Raw genomic sequence first — 24,471 nt, 5'->3', positions numbered from 1 at the left:
GAAATGTTCAATAAAAGAGTCTGCAAATTCCTCCCAAGTAGCAGAAGGTGCATCCTCCCCTAGGGACTGTTCCCATGTCTCATACCAAATATGGGCCACATCTTGCAGCTGGAAAGCTCTGAGTTCTGCTGCCTCTGTACCAGTAGCATGCATCACACGAAATATTTTCTGGAGTCCATCAATGAAATTCTAGGGGTCTTCCTCCTTCTTTGACCCTGTGAACACTGGCGGCTTCATCCGCATAAACTCCTGAGTCCTAGAACTGTTTGACCCACTACTAGCACCTGAGCTAGGGGCCGTTTCCTGTCGCTGGGCCTCATTTGCCAAAATTTGAGTGAGCAGCTGAATAGCTCCTCTAACATCCGCATCCGAAGTATTGGGAGGCGTAGCAGTGGCATTAGCTGTGGCGGCTGCCTGGGCCTGAGTGTCTCCTTCTGTTGCTGCGTCGACGGTAGCCCTCTGGCCAGTGGCCGTATTTTTCTTGTTGTACTTTCTTTTTGGAGCCATGTCTGAAATATGTAATTCGCACGAGTTAGAAGAATTCCTAAAAGCATTACTGTATCTTGCACGATCTAGAGTATGAAAGAAGTGAAACAAATCCTGAATGTCTTGGTGGTCAACTGTTTATATGTGTGGGGCCCTCACACATATAAAAGAGACCCTACTGGACACTGCTTCATAGACTCCCTAAGACACTTGAACCTAGGCTCTGATACTAAGCTTTGTCACGCCCCGAACCTGGGCCTGGACGTAACACGACACCCGGTGCCTGACTGCATGTGACCGAACAAACCAATTGGCTGGCTGAATCAACATGTGATATCAAAAACATAACTGAATGTGGAAATAACTAAACACATGCTGATATACTAAAGGTCTGACTGAAATCATAATACGAAAATACTTAGACAATCTGAAATATTTGAACGTAGCCAACATGGCTTAAACCAAAACAACTGAACAACTGCCAACAAGGCTAACACAATAAATATCTGACTGTCTGAACTGTGTCTATGAAGCCTTTAATGAATACAAAAAGGTAATTGTCTAGAAAGTTGTGCGAACTGCATGACTGGTATCGCCCTGAAGGAAACTGGGGCTCACCGCAGTAGCTGATACGAACACTCCTAAGTAGCTGGATCGTCAACCTGTATGTCGTTACCTGCATCGCGAGATGCAGGCCCCCAATCAATAGAAAGGGACATCAGTACATTTGAATTGTACTGGTATGTAAAGCAACTGAAGCAATAAAATACTGTAACTGAAACTGAAACTGAAACTGAACTAAACAGGAAAGCAAAAAGCTGAAGTACTCCCTGTTCTGGATGAAGAATCACCTATAAAACTGTAAATGTAACTGTGGCCTAGGGCCCAAATAATGTGCACAAAAACTGTGGCCTCAGGCCCAAGCAATACGTATGCATAAACTGTGGCCTAGGGCCCAAAAATACAGATACAGGTGTTCAACATTAACAATTTATAAGACTGAGACTGGCTATAGCTGATAGCATGATAACTGTTTCTGATTATGGGACTCATGCAAATAACTGGTTATACACTGACTGAGACTCATGTGATAATAATGCATAAGTCTATAAAGATTACGTGTTGAGTTCATGCTGTTCAAAGTGACAACCATGAACGAATTCTGTAACTGCAACCCTAGAAGATTACAGTTCTATATAATATCATGAAACTAGGGCTAAACTATATTCTGAATCAAATTACTAACAAGTATGAAGAATGAGGCGTAGGGAGAATCATGAATATTCCCTAACGTAGATAGTTAGCCTCACATACCTTAATTCCAGCCTTTGAGCGTAATACAATGTTCGTCACCCCTTTCAACTTTGATCTATATCAATACAAGTCAAAGGGATTCTATATTAGCAATAATATTCATGCTTTGGTCATCTAAGCATTTTGTCAAACACTTGGTGGGCATGAAGCTCCACAACCTTCATTAATGGTGTTTTCTTCACCCAATCCCCACTCTATTACTTCTAGCTGATTCTACAATCTCAATTAGATGTAATTAACATCATTCTTCCTCACCCATATGAATTCAACAATCCCAAGTCAACAATCCAATAACTCTAGCATAGTTCATATAATTCTCTTTATCAAACCCATTTATTATTCTCCCAAGAATTCATCAATTCACAACTATAAATGATTAGGGAGTAGAAACATTACCTTTTAGGAGCAACCACCACTAAAACAACATCCCCCAAATTCGATTTTTAGCTTAGAACGACGGTAACAACTTTTACTACACTTTATCCTTCACGAGCCTTGGGATTCGGGACCTTCAACTTGATTAATTCTCTACTTTCTCTCTCTAAATCTCCTCTCTTTCCCTCTCTCTCTCTCTCTAAAATCTGAAAATATGATGAAATGAGGCTGCTAGGGTTAACATTTCCCTTAAATATGAAGGGGAAATGGGTCTGACCCGACTTGAAATCGGGTTGGACCTTGTCCTGACCTTACTGTCTTAAAACGTTCATATCTCCCTATCCCGATGTCACCTTTAGGCCCACGACCTGTGGTTGGACAGGTATTTCAATTATCTACAACTTTCGTTCTTTGCGTTTTCCCAAATTCCCAATAAATGATAGGGTTATGGCCTCTCGAAGTCAGGTGACCCGAAACGTACTTAACGGGCCAAGTTACGGCTCCAAATGACGCCCCGTAACACGTGTTACGGCCCGTAACTTATCACCGTCACTTGGTGAACATTTCCAGTGAGTTATGGAAATTTTTGGGACATTACGACTCCGTGTTACGGCCCGTAACACGTGTTACGGCCTGTAACGTCCACAGTAACGCAGTCAGAATTGCCAGCGAACAGGCTTCAGTAAAATGGGCATAACGTTTTGTACACAGCTCCGTTCACGACCCATAATATACCGTTGGAAAGATACTTCAAAGGAATACAACTTTCATCAATGAAGTCTTCTCAAATTCCATATTAATAAAGGGGTTATGGTCATTGGAAGTAAGACCTTCTATAAACTCACTTGCAAACATGCCCCGTAGAGTGGCTTCCACCTTTTCTTTGCCCAAAGACATTTATTATGAATTAATTGGTTTTCAAAACACTTCCTATAACCCTCATATTGGTTCCATTATATTATCATCTTATGAGTCAAACTTTCGCCCGAAGCTCCGAGGTGTTACAGAAACGAAAGAGTTGCAAAGGCAAGTGGAAGAGCTCCTTGAAAAGGGTATAGTAAAGGAGAGCCTTAGTCTTTGTACCGTATCGGATATACTTGTTCCAAAAAAAGATGGCACTTAGAGGATGTGCATTGATTGCAGAGCCATCAACAAAATAACGGTAAAGTATCCACATCCTATTTCTAGATTAGGTGATACATTGGATGAGCTATGTGGCCCAAGGGTGTTTTCGAAGGTTGATCTTAGTGGCTATCACCAAATTTGAATGAACCCCGGTGATGAGTGGAAAACGGCCTTCAAAACCACTTTTGGCCTCTATGAGCGGCCTGTCATGACTAACCAACGCACCTAGAACATTTATGAGGTTGATGAACCATGTCTTGAAGCCATTTATCAATAAGTTTGTGCCTGTCTATTTCGATGATATTCTTGTGTATAGAAAAATAATTGAGGAGCATGTAGGCCATTTGAGGCAAGTATTTGACGTCTTGTTGCGTGAGAGGTTGTTTGCTAATAGTAGTATGTCTACCTATCCGCACCATTCATGTAATGTCTACCTATCCGTACCGTTCATGTAATGTCACTTATCCCATTCTTCAATATTCAGAGTTCACTTATACCGTTATCGTTCCCTTTTCTTCCCATCTCAAGTTATTCCTCTCTTTTCTGTAAAAGACTTATAGTAACCGTAAATGCATTTCCCCTTAAACCCGCCATCTTTGTTTTCAAGGATCTAAGTCTCATGCGCAACTAATACCTCTTATGCCTCATACTCTTTTACCCTTGTGTTGCAGTCAACATTGATTTCAAAGCCAAATCATAATCATATCGTATTTGTTGTTGATGATAGCCTTGCTTTATCGCTTTATCGTCGTACGGTAAACTCATAACTCATGGCCACATTTTCCTTTCCAACTTATTCCTCTATATACTTTACTCGTTTTGTCTTGGTATAGGATATTTGTAGGAGATGAATCTTCCTTTTCTTATAATACGACTAATTCTTAAGCGTACGTACTTCGCATATTTCCTTTTCTTTCTATACCCATACTTATTCCTTTATGTTCTTTCCTCCTCAATTTATCTTATTACCTCCCGTTTTATAATCAATCCTTTATTCCTCGCACAAAAACTCCTATTCGTAACTCAGTACCGCTTTGCCCTTTAGAATATATTACTTCTATACAATCCCTTTTTCGCTTCCAAAACTTATTATGTTCATTCTGATCATCCCCTCTCATCCTTATTATGCTGATCCTTTTCCTAACAATCATTCCATTTCGTTATTCATCGTTCTATAGTCTTGGTCTTTTACATCCAGCCAAAGATATCACTCGTGATCTCAATTATACAAATCACAAACTGTTACAACTTTGCCATATCACTTTTCTCTGATTTCGTTTTTTCAAATTGGCTTTCTTTTTCCTTTTGCTTGCTATCATTTCTGTCATTGCGAAACCTCTATGCTGGACTTTCCCCTAACAAGGTCTTATAAGCTTTCTTATCTATTGACCCACGACTCGCTTATTGGTTTCACACTTGCATTCACTCTTTATTCATATAGAACATATCACATCTTTAGTCGTTTCCTCGCTATACTTTACTTACTTTGTATTATAGTTCTTGTTACATTCTCATTATATCCTGATCATAATCAACTCTATAGAGTGCCACTTCTTGACCTCATTCGTAAGCCTACTTATAAAATAGAATAAACCTCACGAAGTAAGCATACTTGACCTGTTACTCTTTCTAATCAGCCCTACTACACTTACCACATAAGTAGTCTTACCAATGTATTCACATTCGCTATTACCCTTCGTATTTCGTACCCCTGTCATGCTGTTACTTTATTTTGCTAATAGACTTGTTATATTTTACTTGTGCTTATCCATCGAATAAATACTTCAATATCACACTCTACCCTTTCTCTTCTATGTCGTGTTTTAGTACTACCAATCTCCCTAATTAACTCTTAGTATTTCTCTTTACCATATCAATGTCGATCTTATAATTACCGTTACTATCAATTCAACAATATTTAACTCATCTCTTGTAGTTGTCAACGATACTCCTAACTTAATCCCATCCTGCCATTACTTTTTACACAACATCCTTTCCCGTTAGGACATATTACAAGCTTATATATTATCTCCTTTAAATTCTAGGAAAATTTCGGCAGAGTTTCCTCTATATTTCTTACTATCCAAAACCTGCACGCAACAAATACCAAAACTGCCTCACAGGGCTGATATATATACACGACATATCTCAGCCACACAAGGCTCCCAATTTTAAGCAAAAGTACAAAGATGTCGAAACTTACCTCATATATCACACCTCGAGATATACCTGATCTTTTAGCGATCTGCCCTGTTATACCTTTCTATTTACTTTCCCTTTCATTCTTCAACTTTACATTTCAATCATACATCAATATTCTTACCTTACCCGACATACATCTTTCGTACCGTTTCTTACCTTTGTACTGATTCATTCAATTTGCTTAGTTCACAACTTGTAACTGAACTTATCATCAAGAGATACATTTAATCAATTCCTCTGTTGTACTTACACTGACTTACCTTTATGGCAACCAATCCATTATCATATAAACACATATTATGATAACGTAGAAGTGACTTACTTCTGTAACTTGTAATATCATCACTCACTTTCTTCTGTCGATACCATTCTTCTGCTGAAATCAAGGGCTAGTATAAAGAATCTCATTTCCTATGGCTTGGCTCTACCGCACAATCATAGATATGAAAGAAGAGTAACCATCCTAAATGCCCTGTAGCCTCCTGTTTATAAATGTGGCGCGCAATACACCATAAACAAGACTCTACTAGACACGACTTTGCAGACAACCCTTAAGACGAACTGCTCTGATACCACTTTGTCACACCCCAATCCCATCAGGACATGATAGGCACCCAGCTCTTACTTAGAGCTGAGCGAACCCTTGGGCATTCACATAATGAAACTGGACATATAATTTTTTTTTGAAAATATAATAAAGTACTTTCAATCAAACCATAGAAATTTGAGAACGATATTCAATTAATAAAAAACTGAGTAAGTCAAACTGACATATCTGCCTACATGATCGCTTTATTCAACACATGACATCTCAACATACTAATCACAGGACACTGTCTGCAAAAAAATATCTAAGAGTAAACACCTGAATCATATGAGTCGGGACAGGGCCCCGACATACCCATACACACATATGATAACCACAATGACTCGGCACTGCTCCAGGAAGAAAATGGAGTTTGCCAATCCCAGCTGATTGCCAACCATCCTAGTTGAATACTTTTACTTGCAAAACAATCGGGGACTGTGTGACATGAACACAGCACCCCCAGGCAAAGGGACGTCAGTACGAACAATGTATCGAGTATGTAAGGCAGCAGTAATCATAAGGAATGAATGATAAATCATAATGAAAGTGTGAGAAATAACCTGTACGGTGAATACCCCTAAAGGCAGAGAACGATAATGTAAATAGCCCCGAAGGCAATGACTAGAAATGTAAATATATACCATACTCGACCCTCTAGTGAGGGACTCGATGAAATAATCATATATATACCGTACCCGGCCCTCTAGTGAGGGACTCGGTGAAATAATAATAGATATACCGTACCCGGCCCTCCAGTGAGGGACTCAGTCAAATAATCATATATATACCGTACCCAGCCTTCTAGTGAGGGCCTCGGTGAAATAATCATATATATATATATACCGTACCCGGCCCTTTAATAAGGGACATAGTGAAATGTAAATAGTGTATACATATATATAGCAGCAAATGAATGCAAGTGAGACTCATAAGATCATTTCTGAAACTCTTTGAATAACCTGGAAGCACCCTCGAATGTCACTATGGATTATATCAAAATAGGACTTCAGGAATGATAGACAAGTATCAGGACATAATGAAATAGCTTCTAGAAATAAAGAACATTAGCCATTCTAGTATTTCTAAGAATAGGAGCTTCTTTGGAGTTTATACGTTCATCGTCCGTTTGTTTCATATAGACCGTGCCAAAAGAAGAAAAGGGAATAGCCTTAACATACCTGGTCTTAGCTCAACGGCTCAAGAACTCAACTTGTATTTGCTCCACGATCTATATCTAACAACAATGTTACTATCGTTAATTATACAAATGATTCTCTTAATCGTATAATGAAACTTTAACTTATCCTAAAACAAAATAGACAACACCTCCCCTGTTCTTCTCATTTTCCCAAACTCCATATATCAACAACAACAACCAGAACATCCAGCAAGTATATGCATCAATAGCAAGGTACCATGTAGAAACAACAAGCCCGGATAAGATTACCAAACACATTTCTCCAATTTTTCTTTCCTTCAAAATACATATCAATGACAACAACAACGATATACTTAAGTTACTCCAACAATTTCCAGCAACAACACAACTCAAAAATAAACCTCAAATTATCCCACACAACAACAACAACAACTTATCCAATTTCCCACAATTAATTTTGTATTTTCCATCTCATAATTTTGCTATGAATTATTTCCTTATTTGCCAATAATTTCTCATCCTCCTCCTTACTTCACTTTGAAGGAATTTTCAATCCGCAAATTTTCTCGTTGCTGCACCATATACTCTAATGTGTATGCAAGATTTCAAAAGAGAGATGTTGCATACTATGCTACTAATTCTAACGGTAATTGGTTGCTGAAACATCAAGCACTAGATCAGATTTTTCTTTTCCTCTCAAAACTACCTCTTTTGAATAATATAAATGAACCTAAAGAACTTACCTTGCTGCTACGTTTTGTTGCCTTTCACCAAAATAAATCCAATGAGTCATGTTATTTTTCTTATAAGGTGACAAGGAGATGCCTCCACCTCATCCGTCCACTAAGTGGCTTTGTCCCCCTCAATTCTCATCTATTAATCTTGTGACTAGCAAGTTGCCATGTGGCTGATTTTAAGCCACCCCCAAATTGGTCCTCATCTCATTGTTAATAATTATCCACCACCCTAATATAATCAACAACCCTCGTAATTAATTTCTTGATCTCAATCCACTTAAACATGAACCACTTTTAAGACACTTCATAGCCTCTTTATACATACACCAAATATTATTCCCAATCACCGTTGTCACACTTGTGAAGTCCTAAATTATTTCGGGACCTCATCTTTGTATACACCGAGTTCATGATTTTCATGCTTGAATGTGACTAAATCTTCCGACCTCGAGTAAATTTTCTCTTGTTGGACGGTCCAATTTCCTAGTCCAAAAATACGGGGTATTATAGCCCAGACCGTATTTCATCTAAATAAATTTCGAACCTTAACGAAACTTATTTTCTTTGATTGGTTTAACTTCAAATCCTTATGATAGATCGGTACCATCACTCTAACCACCTATAAGATTAAGGGATAACCTTGTTTCCATTACCAATGTCATTTAACCTGCATGCTTTCCAACGCATGAAAACATGGATGTAACACGTTGTCTAAAAGGTATGTCTAAACACTATGACTTCTAGAATGATGGGATTTGAAAGCCTTAAGGAATTCTATTCTCAAGATCCCAATTCAAAGAAATTCATGAGGAGTTGACTCAAGGGAAGAGGATTGAGCAGCTCCAGCTAGTTGATAGGTACTTGTTCAAGGATGGCAAGGTATGTGTTCCTATGAGCTCTTGGATGTCACGACCAAAACCAATGGGCCGCGACGAGCACCTGACCACTGCTGATCAAGCACCCCTAAACTCACTCCGACTCTGTACTAAACAACTTGGTGGCCCACTTTGATTGATGTTCCACTGGTACCATTCGCGGTAACATTTATACGATAGATCTTATCTCCGAATTCCACGAAACATGCATATGGATACATATGTAAGCATACAAGCAGAGGATGACAACACAGACCAACGTGGTCAACGTATATACTGTTCACCAAAATTAAGGGACAACTGAAATGTTATATCCCGTATTTTGTACATTCGGATAATTCAAGATAATTGCGGGAAGTTAAAGGCAAGGCTATATTTTTTATCTTGTTTAGCACACAAGTTGTTTATGGAAGTTATTGATGTGGAAATATTAAGAAAGGCTAGGGCTAAAAAGGGAAATTCACAAGGTGGTTCATGGTAATATTGAGGAAGGCTAAGGGCAAATTTGGAATTTGGAGAATAATTTTCATGAATTACAAAACAAAAAAAAAAGTTGGGCTTAAGTAAAAGGGGCAAGTGGCCGGCCATGTTGAAGTGGGCCAAGGCCCACATGGGAGCCCAACTTTAATGCATAAAAGATGAGAATTAGAGCACATTTTTCATTCTTCTCCACATAGAATTTTCAAGAAACTCGAAGAACACCAAAAACAAAAGGGCCATTCGGCCAAGAGGCAAAAAATTGAAGCCTTCAATTTTGATCCAAAAACAAATATTTTCTTCTAGTATTCCTACTAATTTGAAGGTCCTTTTTAACGTGGTATAATTGTTGAAGCAAGTAGACCCCTCTTTGTTGCAAGTTCATAATCATAGCCAAGTGAGAAGTTAAGGGAAAAAGGTAAGAATTAATCTTCTTTTTATATGTTATGGATGGTTGTGTATGTTGTGGTATGTAGAAATGGATGAATTTCATGAAAATATGGATGTATGTTGTGGCCGTGTATATGTGGTGCTTGGCCGTGTGTGTTGTGTAGAAATAAGGGACCAATTCTACTTAGTATTTTGGTTGTTGTTGTCATGAATTCTATGTTGAAAATGAAAGTTTGACGATTCTAGTTGAAGTTGTAAGTGTTGGAGATTTGTTTAGAAGCTAACGTGATGTTAAAACCATTTCTTGTAATTATGGAAAATAATGTTGTTGGTGTGTGAATTGTTGGTGTAGTTCATGAATTTGAAGGAAGGAAATGTGTTGTTATTGTTCTTGTTGCATTTGGAAGGTTTCGGATGAAGTAGAGTATTGGTTGAATTGCTTTAAATATTGTACGGATTGTTTGAAGTATTCTCGAATATTGTTTGAATGGTTGCGGATTAGTACTTGAATATGTAAGCAATTACGAATTGAACGTAAATGAAACGCCGTCGAAGTTTGTAGAAAGAAGCTGCTAACGTTAGTATGCGTTTTGAATTGATTGTGGATATTGTTAGAATAACTGTTGGTATTGTTGTTGATATTTTAGCCGAGTTAAATTCTCGGATTTGTTGTTGATGATTTGGCCGAGTTGGATTCTCGGGGATGGTTGTATTTACAGGGGAAATGCTGCCGAAATTTCTGTAAATAAAGTGTTGGTTTAGAATCGGACTCTTAAGTGTTTATGGCTAATGTTTGGTATATACTAATATTATTTTAGATCTTGCGAAGCCAAAGACTTAAGTTCGGATTAACTTAGGAAGCGGGCAAAGTATGTAAGGTTTACCCTTTCTTTCTTTTGGCATGATCTTTATGAAACGAGCAGATGACGTATATGTATGATTTCAAAGAAATTCCTATTCTTAGAGCCACTAGGATGGCTAATATTCTTGACCTCCATAAGCTATTTCATATGTCTTTGATGCCTATCTATGATGTCCGAATATCTATTTGATATGTTTCCGAATGGCATTCGAGAGATAATTAATATGATTAATGTCTTGATTTTCAAATGATAACATGTTTGATTAATCCATTGAGTCCTTGATGTATTTTGATACGTACATATGGTTCCAAAAGCTCTATCTGATTTGATCCATAACGATATTCGAAAGGTACCTAACATGATTGTTGCTTTGATTTTTCAAAAATGGCTTCTGAAACGTTCGTAGAAGGTTCTGTACTTCAAACGCTCATAACTTTCTTATACTAAATCGGATTGACCCGAAACTTGTTTTTGAGCCTTCAGGTGTCGGTAAGTATACTTGTCTATCGAGTCTTGATTTATGTGCATATGGTTTCGCACTACCCTGTTCGTGCAAGCCTCAGTATGTCCTTCACTGAGCCCGGGCCAGGATATGTTCTCGTGCGTACTCCACTGCATTATTCACCGAGTCTCTCTCACTTGCGGGCCGGGACACGTTATATCACTACAAAAAAAACGGGTTTTAGCGACAGATTTTAGCGACACAATTAATTCCGTCTCTATGTAACGACGGATTACCTACAGAATTAGAGTTTTGTCGCCAAAAAAATGAAAAAAGAAATGATATCTAAATTAACGACGAAATAGCGACGAATTTTTAAATCTGTCGCTATATTTTGGCTCGAAAATTCCGCGCCTTTATTTTAGCTACTAAAATTACGACAAACCATGGGCGGCAAAATTTATTACAGATTAGCGACGTAAGTAGCGACAGATTATTTCCGTCGTTAAATAATATGTATGTTTCACTGGTAAAATTTCAAATTAATATTTAGCGACAGAATGAATCCGTCGGTAAATAAAATTTAGTTTTATTTTTATAAACGAAATAAAATAAACCCACCATCTTCTCTAAACGCACTAACACCTCTTTCTCTTCAAACCCACCATCTTCTCTTTCTCTTGAAACCCACCGGAATTACTTCAAACCCACCGGAAAATTAGACGCCATTCTCATACTCTCACTCTGTTTATTTCTCATTTACCATGGTGATTTACTTTGTTTATTTCTCTCTCTCTTTCTTGCTTTTCTATATCAGTTAAAAAAGTAGATATCATCATCGCTTAGCTCTCAGCAGTAGCAGTTATACATGCACTGGGTATTATCAATAATAATCATAAAAACCCTAAAAACCTCAGTAAGAATCGCTTAGCTCTCAGCAGTAGCAGTTGTTTCATCAAAGAGAGGGCTCTCTCTAAGCCTTTTTTCTCTCTTCTGAGGGGTTTTGAGTTGAATTTCAGGTGTTAAATCTGTTTCTTTCTCTGAATAAATTGTGGGTCTATTTTTTTTTTTTGTTGAAAATCATCCTTCTTTCTGTTTGAGTTGAAATTCAGTTAATTTTTGTGTGTACTTTGTTTTTCTTGTACGAATTATAGTTGAATAAATTGTGGGTCTTGTTTATTTTCCTGTTTTTGTTGAAAATCAACAAGTTTGATCACGGTCTTTGTGATTTGGGGAACTTATTGCTTAGCTTGAATTTTGTATATGACATTTAACAATGTTTATGCTGTTAAAGAACAAAAATTTTGGTTTTGTTGCCACCTTGTATGTGTCAGTGTGTTGGAAGGAGGAGAAATTTTGCAATTGTTTTATTTTGGGTTTTTTAAATATAGTTTAATTTCTCTGTTTAGCATCAAAAATTAGTTTTCCAAGAAAATATGGGTGTAACTTCAGCAACTGCAGTTTTCTCTTCAAATCCCATATGAAAACCCAAGTTAGGAATCCAAATACCCCCAAGGTGTACTCTTTTTAATCAACTCCTTTATGAAAATAAGTTATAAGAGTTGTGCTCTTATGCATTCTTGAAATTATCTTGAATTTAATTGGGAAGTTAGTGTGAAAATAGTGGGTTTTTATTACTATTGGAACTGCAAGCAAGAACTATTCTCAGTTGACCGCATTTATCTCACTTTACTTGTTATGTGCACATTAATCTAAGTTAGAATGTAATAAACTAATAATCAACTAGTAGATATATGTATAGCTATCTGGAAACGTATAGATAAAAAATTGACGGTTTGGGTATCTATTTCTTCTTTTCTTTTGCTATTTTGTTCAATGCTATTTTCCTCTTTTATGACATTTAACGATGTTTATTCTGTTAAATAACGTAAATTTTTGGTTTCCTGGCTAAATCTCTGTTTCACTAATACTGAAGGATTTGATTTATATTCATTCTTGCAGGGTTTAGGACACAATTGCAGGGTTTAGGAAAGAGTTGTACTTCATCAAATTCTTCAAAAAGCTCTCGAAAGGTTTGTTAGGATTATTGCTATTTGCTCTCACTGTTTGTCCAGAAATGGAGAAGTTTTAAAGTCCTAAAATGAGCTTAACATTAAGCGAAGAACTTTGAGTTTGAGGCATGTTTAAACTTCATTTACTAAATACATGAATTATTTAATATTGTTGAGATACCTTGAGTCTTCAAATTTAGTAAACATGATCCTCCCGTGACAAGGCTAGTAATTCCAAATGGTAAATGTGGGATTCATTGATTAAGGAAAGTATTTCAAAGCACTTCTCGGTTCTGCCCTTTTTTGCCTAAAGTTAGCAGGTTTAACCTTTCTAAAATGAACATAACTAAGTTTATAGCCACTTTGGGAAGTCCTAATGTGACTTGTGGTTTCTTTTACCTCACCTAATGATTGAATTGGTGAAATTTTTTGTATTCCTTACGATCTTGAGAAATTCTGTAAAGAATAGATTTGCCTCGTTTTGCTTAATTGATTTCTTGAGTTTCTTCTTTCTTTAACAACCAGAAAACTAAGAGAAAAAACAGTAGGTTGTTTAATTACCTTTAACTTTGTCTCATAAAGTTGGGGCTATTCTCTGTGTCATTATTTGTTTGATTACCCTTGCTAAAATTATTTGTGGTTGATTGCGCATTTTAGTGAAGTTGTCTGGTTGAGTAGGATTATAGTATCTATACCTGCTTGTTTTAATGTTGGTAATCTTTCTTGTCTTTACTAATTTTTTCCTTTGTTGATTAAGAAAGTTTATTATTACCTTCTTAAACTTCATAGGCAGCACACTTTCTTTTTGCAGTTAAAAAAAATTGGTCTTAAACTCAACTTGTTTTCCTTTGGATGGCATTCTGATTGTCTTACTTATTTACAGAAAGTAACTCTAAGTTTCTTGTTTATTTTAACATTAAATAGTATTATGGATAATCTAGAGCGTGGTTGGATGTACGACAGGTTGGATGGTCGAGGGGGTATTAATTCTAGTTTCATAACTGGTGTTAATAAGTTTCTTGAGTTCTCATGTTCTCAGAGAAACCGCATGAGTGGTGACGATGTCAAATGTCCGTGTAAAAAATGTCACAATATTAAATTCATGGATGTTGAAACCGTTAAATTGCACCTTCAATCGTTTGGATTTGTTGAGAACTATTTTGTTTTGAAGTATCAAGGGGAAAAAGAAGTGACCGGTGAGATGTATAGTGATTTACATGGTGGTACTCAACCTGAATTAGGATATGATAATCCATATCGCCAAATGGTTTTAGATGCAGCTGGACCGAACTTTGGCCAGGGTTCGAGTAATACTGAACCTGAGTCATCTCATCACTGTGAACCTTTGGTGGAGGAGGAATCTAATCCTTCAATGGAGGAGGAGCCTAATGTTGAGTCCCAGAGGTTTTATGATTTGCTACAAGCTGCTGATGCAAAATTGTATCCTGGTTCTTCCCTCTCTCAACTCACAGTAGTTTCTAGGATGTTAAATATTAAAAGTGAGAATACTTTGTCACAGAGGGGTTATAATCAAATTATGCAACTATTGAAAGAGGCTTTACCTGAAGATAACATAGTGATTGATAGTTATTATCAGACCAAGAAGCTAGTGCGTAGCTTGGGTTTGCCTGTTGAAAAGATTGATTGTTGTAATTCAGGATGTATGTTGTATTGGGGTGATGATGAGGACCTAGCTTCTTGTAAGTTTTGTGGCTATGAGAGGTATAAACGTCGTGTTGGTTCTCGTAAGAGGAAATTGGTCCCTTACAAGAAAATGTATTATTTCCCTTTGATTCCTAGATTGCGGATACTATATGCGTCTCATGCTACAGCTTCCGACATGAGATGGCATCACGAGCATATACAAGAGGAGGGGGTAATGCGTCATCCATCAGACTCTGAGGCTTGAAAACACTTCAATGAAACTCATTCCTTTTTTGCTGCTAAACCAAGGAATGTGAGGTTGGGGTTATGTACGGATGGTTTCCAACCATTTGCTCAAACGGGGAGAAAATACTCTTCGTGGCCTGTAATTATCACTCCATATAATTTGCCTTCAGGGATGTGTATGAAGGAGGCATACATGTTCTTAACTGCCATTGTACCGGGGCCACACAATCCTAAACTAAAAATTGATGTTTATCTGCAACCTCTAATAAAGGAATTGACTTTGTTGTGGGAGACAGGTGTAGAAGCATTTGACATCTCAAAAAAGCAAAACTTTCAATTAAGGGCAGCTTTGATGTGGACAATCAATGACTTTCCAGCATATTCTATGTTATCAGGATGGAGTACAGGTGGCAACATATCATGTCCTTATTGTATGGAGGAAACACAATCATTCAGCTTAAAACATGGTGGGAAAACAACTTGGTTTGACAGTCATAGAATGTTTCTTGATCAAATCATCCATTTAGGAGAGATCGTAAAAACATTCTTAAAGGTCATACTGTTACAAGGCCACCACCTACCGTTAGAACAGGAGAAGAAATTTTGAATCAAATTTGTGAGTTGGGGATAAGAAAAGTAACTGAGTTAGATGCACAAGAAGTTAATAAGAGGATATGTAATTCATGCGGATGGAAAAAACGAAGCATCTTTTGGGATTTGCCTTATTGGAGTTCTAACTTGATACGACATAATCTTGATGTCATGCATATTGAGAAGAATGTCTTTGATAATGTGTTTAACACTGTTCTTAATGTTGTTGGCAAAACCAAAGACAATCTGAAAGCACGTCTAGATATTGCAAAAATATTGCGATCGACCGCAGTTAGCAAGGAATCCTGATGGAAGCTATCCCAAAGCTGCATATACAATAGAAAAGAAATAAAAAGTTGTCTTGTTCGATTGGTTGGAAGGTGTGAAGTTTCCAGATGGGTATGCTTCGAACTTGAGTCGATGCTTGGACACGGACAAATTTAAGTTATTTGGCATGAAAAGTCATGATTGTCATGTGTTCATGCAACGACTATTGCCAATTGCCTTTCGTGAGCTACTTCCTAGTAATGTGTGGCAGGCACTTACAGAGTTGAGTTTGTTTTTTAAAGATCTTACTTCAACTGTTCTTCGAGTGGTGGACTTGGAGAGATTAGAGGTACACATCCCACAGATCTTGTGTAAGTTAGAATGCATATTCCCCCCGGGTTTCTTTAATTCAATGGAACATTTACCCGTGCACCTGCCATATGAAGCACGAATTGCTGGACCTGTACAATACAGATGGATGTACCCTTTTGAGAGGTAAATATAAAATATATATTCTTTAATGGTGACAAGTATCCAATAATTTATTGGTTTACATTTATAGGTACCTTCGAACTCTTAAAAACATGATTGGGAACAAAGCTAGTGTTGAGGGTTCCATTTGTGAAGCATACTTGATGGCGGAGTCAACACAATTGTTTTCTCATTATTTTGAACCTCATGTTATCTCACGTCATCAAAATGTGGCCCGTAACAATGATGGTGGTGTTGTAGAAGATATTGAAAAGGAAATGTTTCAATATTCACTCATCCATGCAAACTATCGGGAGAAGAAAAAAAGAGAGATTTGTCCCTTGAAGAAATCAAGGCTGCCCAAACTTATATTTTACTAAATACTAAAGAGGTTGAGCCATTTGTGAGGTAACATTATAAAGTTATACTTATTTAAAATAAAGAATATATCCATATATTATGAGTTTCTATTTAACTTACTTTGTTGCAATGAAGCATGTATGTGCAACGTTTGCAAGAAGAGTTCCCGAATCTATCTCAAGATCAAATAGATGAGAGTCTTGAAACATATTTTTCTATATGGTTCAAGGAATATGTAAGCCTCCATCAATCATTATCTTTTAAACTATGACTGCTTAAAATGGCTTGTGAAATTTGACTAAGTCTTATAATTTTCTTAAAATAGGTTCGATCCAATCATATTGAGAACAAATACATGCGTAGTCTTGCTCATGGACCATTAATAAGAGCATATACTTATCCAATGTGTTTTTTTAATGGATACAAATTTCACACATTACGTCGCGGTAGTGCTAGATCAACAATGAACAGTGGAGTTTGTATCTCGGGTCCAAATGTTGGCGATTACTATGGACGGATACAAGAGATTATACAAGTGGAATACCGTGAAGCACATTTAAAGCAAACTACATTATTCAAGTGTGAATGGTTTGATCCAACTATGAATGTTGGTGTTAAGGAGCATAATCAGTACAAATTGGTCGATGTTAACCATCGTCGTCGGTTTGACAAATCTGAACCTTTTATTCTTGCGATGCAAGCAAATCAGGTGTGTTATGTGTCTTATCCTAGCATAAAAAAGGACAAGGATGATTGGTTAGCTGTATTGAAAGTCAAACCTCGAAATGTTATTGAATCTCCTGATGAGGAAGTGATCACAACTCCGGAAGTGGAACTAAATCTTCCATTCCAAGTTGAAGAAGTTGAAGTCCATGAGATAGATATGAATATGATCGTTGATGAAGTTATACTCCTGCATGATCCAAATGGGGAAGCAATTGAAATGGATGAACCAATTGATAATGGATTATTTCCAGAGCATCATGAATCCGAAGAAGAGCATCAAGACTCTGAAGAAGAATCTACAGAAGATGAGTATGAAACCGAGGAGGATGATGAGGAGGAGTTCGAAGAAGAAATAGATACTGACTAGTGTGTTGATAGAAATGTGCTACTGTATCTTTATTAACTTTGTTTGTAGTAATATGTTTTGGATGTTATAAGTGTGTGATATGTCTACATCTGTTGGTTGTCTTGGATGTCTAAGCTTCTTAGTCATTTTCATAATGTATGCACAATCCAAAGACTTTTTCTTAATATATCCATTGCTTACTATACTGAAAATCTAGCAATAATTCTATGGTTTTGCACAATTTAATTTACTGTCCATTTTTTGTGTGTAATCTTAAAGAAAACAGTTTGCTTGTGATGATCTCTTTCATTTCTGTTAGTTGCGTTTACTGTCCATTTTTTGTGTGTAATCTTTAAAGAAAACAGTTTGCTTGTGATGATCTCTTTCATTTCTGTTAGTTGAGTTTACTGTCCATTTTTTGTGTGTATCTTTAAAGAAAACAGTTTGCTTGTGATGATCTCTTTCATTTCTTAACATTGAAGGTATTAACCTGAGTTTACTACTGCAAATGGACCTTTTGTGGAGTTTTGACTTCTTTCATTTTAACTGATCACCTTTTATATACAGCTTGACATTCATCCTTTAACTTTCCTTATAAAAATTTCATCAGGAAAGTGAGGATCCATAAACCTAACATGTTTCTGTGAATTTGGTCACAGGAAGTTGGTCGAATTTCAATAATAAAATTATTGTGCAAAACCAATAATTTACTGCCCATTTTTTGTGTGTAATCAGTGGTTTCAATTGCTTACTCTCATGCTGATTATCTAAAAGATGATTGCCTTTTTTTTTCTTGTAGTTATGGCTCGTGGCAGAGGTCGAGGTAGCATAGGCCGCGCAATCAAGACCTCAACTAGAGGTCGAGGTAGCGCTGGTCGAGGTAATATGCCTTTTGTTCCTGTTCCCCCAATTAGTTCTCAACAAGGTGGTACCAATTCCTCAGGTGGGCAAGACCAAGTTCAAACATGTCCTACTACTACGCCACCAATTCAAACATCAGGTCATGGTAGTACCCCATCCATTTCTGAATCATCTCCGATAATACCTAATGAGAGCAACGTAATAGGCGAGGGTGCGTCTACTCAGAGAAACGCAATAGGTGAAGGTTCATCTGCTCAGAGTGATGCAGTAGGTGAAGGTGAGAGCAACAGTAACGTGTAGCGGACACTTATTTTTCTTTCTCCTTCAGGGTTAGTTTTCTGCTTGCACCATTATTATTTTTATACTGTAATTGCTTTATAATAGACTTCATATAATGTCTTCAAATTTGTCCAGGTTGGAACCATCGAGAATATGCTCTGAGACGATAACTGAGATTTTCAACAATGAAATTGAGCCTAATGGAGTTAACTGGAAAAGTGTCTCACAAGAGACAAAAGATTTTTATCTCGGAGAATTCGAGGTATAATAACTGAAACGTTTGTCACTAATTACCGTTAGTGTTCAGAACGAAAAATAGATTTTTTTTTATTTAACTTTGACTATGAGATGTAGAGCTTTATTCTTAATCGAAGCTGTCATAGTAAGTAACAAAGAACATGTCTAATAATCCCTCTATCTCAATTCCTTGCAACACGGGCAACATCTCATTCTTTTCACCTGTTAGAGAAAGCTGCAGTTCTTTTACTTTCCCGTTTATTGGGTGACTGATGGTGCTTTTCTTATAACTCATGTCTTATAATTTTTTTTTGCTGAGATGATGAGTTTATTGTTATACTCTACTCTGTAAAATTATTTCAGAAGGCATTCTATTGGGATGCTTCGATTGATAGTGAAGTGAGGAAGCAATGGCGTAGAAAGGCAGCGAGAAGGTACTGTGATTTCGTTAGCTCAATAAAAGGTGAGGGAATTCGGCCAGTTTATGTTCCGAAAGAAACATGGGAAAGTTGGAAGAGATATTGGGCAGATCCTAAGGTTATTGAAAAATCAAAAACAGCTTCAAAGAATCGTCGTGGCGGTGAGGATGCAGTTGCTAGTGGGACTCACACGGGCGGCTCTATTTCCATCGGAGAGCATCACAAGAGACTTGTAAGTTAATTCTGTGGCTTTGGCGTTTGCCTAACTAAATTTCCATGATGTCAAATTCTAAATTTTTCTTTAAATATACTATGAGCCGGCTATGGCAGTTACCTACATATCCAATTAGAAATACATGTATTCTATAATTGTGTTTATTGGACTTGCGATATAGCCTATTTGCAAACAAATTCTGAAGATAATGATCAGGATCGGTTATCCATTGACTGCAGGGATTCATGGACCGCCACAGACTAATTAATGCTATTAGTTTTTAAAACAAAATCTCTCATTTTCACCATAACGTTTTACTGATTTCCTGCCTTCAATTAGTTTTTAAATTTTCATGAACATATTCTAATATGGACTCTGCATATGTAAAAGGAATATGTCAAAATATATTCTCTACTATGACATTGGTTGCTGTTTTTGTTGGTTTTGGAAGTTACTAAACTATGTATTTTTTTTCTTGTATAGGCTATTAAAAAGGGTCGGGATCCAACACCAAGTGAGGTACATTTGCACGTCCATACACACGGTCATGATGGAAAATCTTTTGTTGGTGAGAGAGCCCGAATCGTGCATGTGAGTCCAACATTCTATAATCTTCTATAGGAAGTTTCTTTGTTTAGTCCCATCACATTCAAGAAAAGAGCGAAAGCCAATGGCTGATAGCAATATTAGAAGCCAAACCTGATCGAACTTTTTAGCCCTCATAAAGGCCTTCATTAAAGTGTTATAAGTAACCACATCAGGACTTGTACCCTACAGAAATAGCAGCACCACTATCAGCAAAACCTTTACAATCTGCTTACATAATCCCTGTACAGAAGGCAAGTTTGTTTAAAAGATGGAATCTCCTCAAAGCTACTTAAAGACACTATCTTAAACATAGTGGGAAACATTAACTACATATATAAATGTAGTAAGTTGAGTAATAAGAGTTCTGTTATTATTATAGCTGTTGATTGTGTTGGTGATTTAGGATCTTTAATTCTTGGATTGGGGATTTAGAGATGGTTTTTGGTTCAGCCAAACTAGGAAGTTAGAGATCTTGGTGATGGCAAAGGTAGTAGTAATAATGGTAGTGATTGGGTTGAAAAGTTGAGAGCTTTTAAGATTGTTCAGTTTACATTGTTTCAAAAACCTATTAACAAGATTAAGCTTAATGATTTATTAGTAGGTACAATTGTATTGATTCCTTGCAGTTGCTGCCATTAGCCTTGCAGCCTTTGTTCAATGATGCAGTTCATTGACCCCACTGAACAGAACCAAGTTTCAAGTTGCAATTTTTTTTTTTTTTTGGCTACTGATGTTGTGCCTCAACAGTGCTGCATAAACAAGCTACACTGATTTAACAACTAGCTTCTTGTTGTCCATGCTACACCTGCTAGTCCCTTAGAAAGAAACTGCTTCTGTAGCTTGAGATGTTGTCAATCTACAGCTGCAAGCCTCTTGGATTTCTGTACTTATTTTCCTGCTGTATCTTATGATGGTCAGTAGCAGCTGATGCATCTCATTCTTCCTGTTGTTTTTCCAGTACTTCCCATATCATTTCAGGTCCTGTCCTGTGACCTTTCTTTGTGTTTCACCTATCAAAGTTGCCAACAGTACCCCTGGTCCTTTTGCAGCTATACAATGAATTTTCACCTATCATAAATACACCAGGGGACTACCATCCTACTCTCCTGACCAACTTTGCCCATTTCATCCAACAAACAAGGCTGCAAGAGCACCTTGTGCCTTTCCATGCTGCAAACAGGCCCCTTTCTTGTCACCACCTCCAGCCTTGTCTGCATCTGCACCCCCCTCCCCCCCCCCCCCCCCCCTTTTTTTATTTTTTTATTTTTTATATACCCTCCTGGTTACCACCAGCAAAACAGGTGCTGCATTTAGCTGCACCAGATCTGAGTTGATGTATTTTTTACATAAAGTCAAAAACAAAAAATTGAATATTTGTATTTCAGATTACATTTGAATACGTTTATAAGTCGATATTACCTGTTTAACATGAATCGAATGGGTATAATCGACCCCAATAATTGATTGTTTTTGCATAGATTGGATGTGTTCAACGAAGATTGGATACAAAAATCAGTAGACCTCTAAAGATTATATTGAAATTTTGACCGCTAAAATATTTTCTCATGCTAGGAAAGATATTAGCTATATATATGTATTGTGATATGTACATGAGGGAACGCGCATGTATATGGCCACTTATTTGTTAGTTTGATAGGCTATACTGTCTGCATGTCGTTGCACATATTTCAGTAAATTATTTAGCGGGACAACCCTGATATAGTACATAAAGCATCTAATAATATTAGTGGGATGACCCTGATAACAAAAGGATTTGCTGCAAAGCATTTTAGCATTTGCTGTTGTTTTACAAGTTGCCAAGTTTTCCTCTAAAGCAAAATCCTTGTTTCTGCATGACTTACTGCAACTTCCAACAGCAGCAAATGCTAAAATGAATCAGTGACAACTTTCTTGTAGTTCCTTCCTCCAGTTGTACACTCACCTGAGAACCAACAGCTCTGTATCTTTGATTCTAGACCACACCAAGTGCAGCTGTGCTTCCTGGCTGCTGTAAACAGTAGTATTGTGCTAGCATACTTCCTGTACTCCAGCATTTTTAGGCTGCCACCTGCTGCAGTAAATTGCTGTACCAGGCCATATGTAGCTGCTGCACAAGATCAGCTAGTATGCATATGACAGTTGGTAAGCATTGTAAAATAGTTTTATGAACCTCATTTTTAGGCTTTGCCAACCACCACTTCATAGCTTTTTGTATTAACCTGTCCATGGATCAGATTAATTCCACATGAATTGCAGAAGAAAGTCCAAACTTGATTAGCAATATAACCACAACTAAACATATGGTAACTAGTCTCCTCATAGTGATTAGTAGTACAGCAGCTACAGATGGAAGATAAATTCACTCCGAACCTTTTAACTACATTATCAGTAGCCTTCAGTGAGACAGTGAGACAGTGAGACAGAGATATCTTGAATTGTATTGAAGCTTTCAGGGCATTATTCTTGTTGTATTTAATGGTTCTATTACATGTGCTTACTGTTAGTGAAATGAGTTTAACTAATTATCACTCTCTTTTACAGGAAAAATATCAAGAAATACTACAAAATCAGTCACAAACTCAATCTGAAGTTGATCAATGTCAAGCCTATTACGAAGCCGTAGGAGGGGTAAAGAAAAGAAGAATATATGGTCTTGGATCTCAAGCACACTTATATTATGGGCCGAATCTTCGTCCTTCTTCTGCATCTATGCTACATCCTCAGTACCACCTCTGAATGCTCAACCAGCAGCGACGGGAACTTTGGATGAGTTAGTGACGCGATTAATTCCTGCACTGACTGATAGCATAATTCCTGCACTGACTGATCGCTTGCTTCCTATTATTGTTGAGCGGGTACGTGGATTGAATCCTTCAGTCTCTTCTCAGATGGACACTCCTAATGACCATCCACCATCTATGGCACCTATAGTTTTAGCTCCAGCTACTGCCAACATTGATCAAGTTCATGCATCGGTTTCTGATGATGATCGTGGCTCTCCAGTCTCTCATTAGTTAGTTTTGTGGTTTGAACTTTATGGTTGTTAGTTTTGTTGTTTGGACTTTATGGATGTTGCATATGATTTTGGATTTTTCGGTTTGGATATTATCGTTGTGGATGCTCCAAACTTATTTTGCATTCTGCTATGTATTTTGGACCTTGTAGAATATTAGTTTCTATTAATTAAGTTATTACATGGGTATCTAATATATGCTTGGACAGGTGTATTTAAAATATTATATAAAATAAAAAAGATTTGCGACGGATTTCAAATGTTGCGACAAATTATTTTCGTCGCCAAAAGGAATGCAGAAATGTGTATATTAAAAGAATTGGCTACGGAATTAGCGACAAAAACTATTGGTCGCCACTCAGAAGAAACGACGAAATAACTCATATAATTAGCGACGAAAATTATTAACATCGCGACGAATTTCATTCGTCGCTCATATTGGCAACAAATAAAATCTGTCACCAATCCGTCGTTAATCCAGCGACGGATTCATTTTTTTTGTCGGCAAATGGCTAGCTACGAGGATTTTACCAACGGATTCAATTATGTAGTTATTCTATAGCTATATTGGTTTAGCAACAGATATATGCTATTTACCGACGGATTTAGTCCGTCGCTAAAACCCGTTTTTTTTGTAGTGTATGTATATGTATATGATGATACGGGGATGGCGGCCAGGATGGCATATGATGACTTTATTCACCGAGACCCGCAATAGAGGGCCGGGACATGTTATGTATATATGGTATATGATGCTAACATGCATGATTCTATCCACCGAGTCCCTCAATAAAGGGCCGGGACACGTTATATGTATACATGATATATGATGATGACATGCATGATTCTATCCACCGAGTCCCTCACTAGAGGGCCGGGACACGTTATATGTATATATGGTATATGATGTTGACATGCATGACCTTATTCACCGAGTCCCTCACTAAAGGGCCGGGACACGTTATATATATATATATATATATATATATATATATATATATATATATATGTATATATATATATGTATGTATGTACATGTGTATGATTCATGATTTGAAATACACGACTTCATTTCATAAAGGAAACGTATTGATGATTTTAACAGTCATACTGGTTCTGGTGAGTTTCTATTTTGGCTATGATCCCTTGTACTGTACTTCATA

The 24,471-nt window shown here is 37.1% G+C and overlaps 2 protein-coding genes and 1 pseudogene across 2 annotated transcripts; all 3 read left to right on the top strand.

The window, feature by feature from the left end:
• Nucleotides 1-11,708: 11,708 nt before the first annotated feature.
• LOC132619828 (uncharacterized) lies at nucleotides 11,709-14,955 on the top strand. The gene is made up of 3 exons (XM_060334607.1): nucleotides 11,709-12,053; nucleotides 12,997-13,067; nucleotides 13,971-14,955. Exon 3 carries the CDS (start codon nucleotides 13,975-13,977, stop codon nucleotides 14,953-14,955), a length of 981 nt encoding a protein of 326 aa, XP_060190590.1. The 5' UTR covers nucleotides 11,709-12,053; nucleotides 12,997-13,067; nucleotides 13,971-13,974.
• Nucleotides 14,956-15,108: 153 nt separating this feature from the next.
• Nucleotides 15,109-17,395, top strand: LOC132619827 (uncharacterized). Its single transcript, XM_060334606.1, has 7 exons — nucleotides 15,109-15,419; nucleotides 15,464-15,818; nucleotides 16,066-16,289; nucleotides 16,357-16,545; nucleotides 16,761-16,860; nucleotides 16,951-17,334; nucleotides 17,387-17,395. The coding sequence occupies exons 1-7, from the start codon at nucleotides 15,109-15,111 to the stop codon at nucleotides 17,393-17,395; spliced, it is 1,572 nt and encodes a 523-aa protein (XP_060190589.1).
• Nucleotides 17,396-18,498: 1,103 nt separating this feature from the next.
• On the top strand, nucleotides 18,499-23,491 carry LOC132619826 (uncharacterized; annotated as a pseudogene).
• Nucleotides 23,492-24,471: the final 980 nt, after the last annotated feature.

This window comes from Lycium barbarum, chromosome 11 (assembly GCF_019175385.1).
Source record: "Lycium barbarum isolate Lr01 chromosome 11, ASM1917538v2, whole genome shotgun sequence".
Lineage (NCBI taxonomy): Eukaryota > Viridiplantae > Streptophyta > Magnoliopsida > Solanales > Solanaceae > Lycium > Lycium barbarum.
The sequence above is the reverse complement of the archived record's forward strand: the minus strand, read 5'-3'. Positions and strand labels throughout refer to the sequence as shown.

Bases quoted from the DNA above. Each gene is read 5' to 3' on its own strand.
- LOC132619828 (XM_060334607.1), top strand. From the start codon at position 13,975: ATGGATAATCTAGAGCGTGGTTGGATGTACGACAGGTTGGATGGTCGA.
- LOC132619827 (XM_060334606.1), top strand. From the start codon at position 15,109: ATGTGTATGAAGGAGGCATACATGTTCTTAACTGCCATTGTACCGGGG. The intron at 15,420-15,463 runs GTTTGACAGTCA...TCATCCATTTAG, and splicing joins CATGGTGGGAAAACAACTTG to GAGAGATCGTAAAAACATTC. The intron at 15,819-16,065 runs GTTAGCAAGGAA...AATGTGTGGCAG, and splicing joins AAATATTGCGATCGACCGCA to GCACTTACAGAGTTGAGTTT.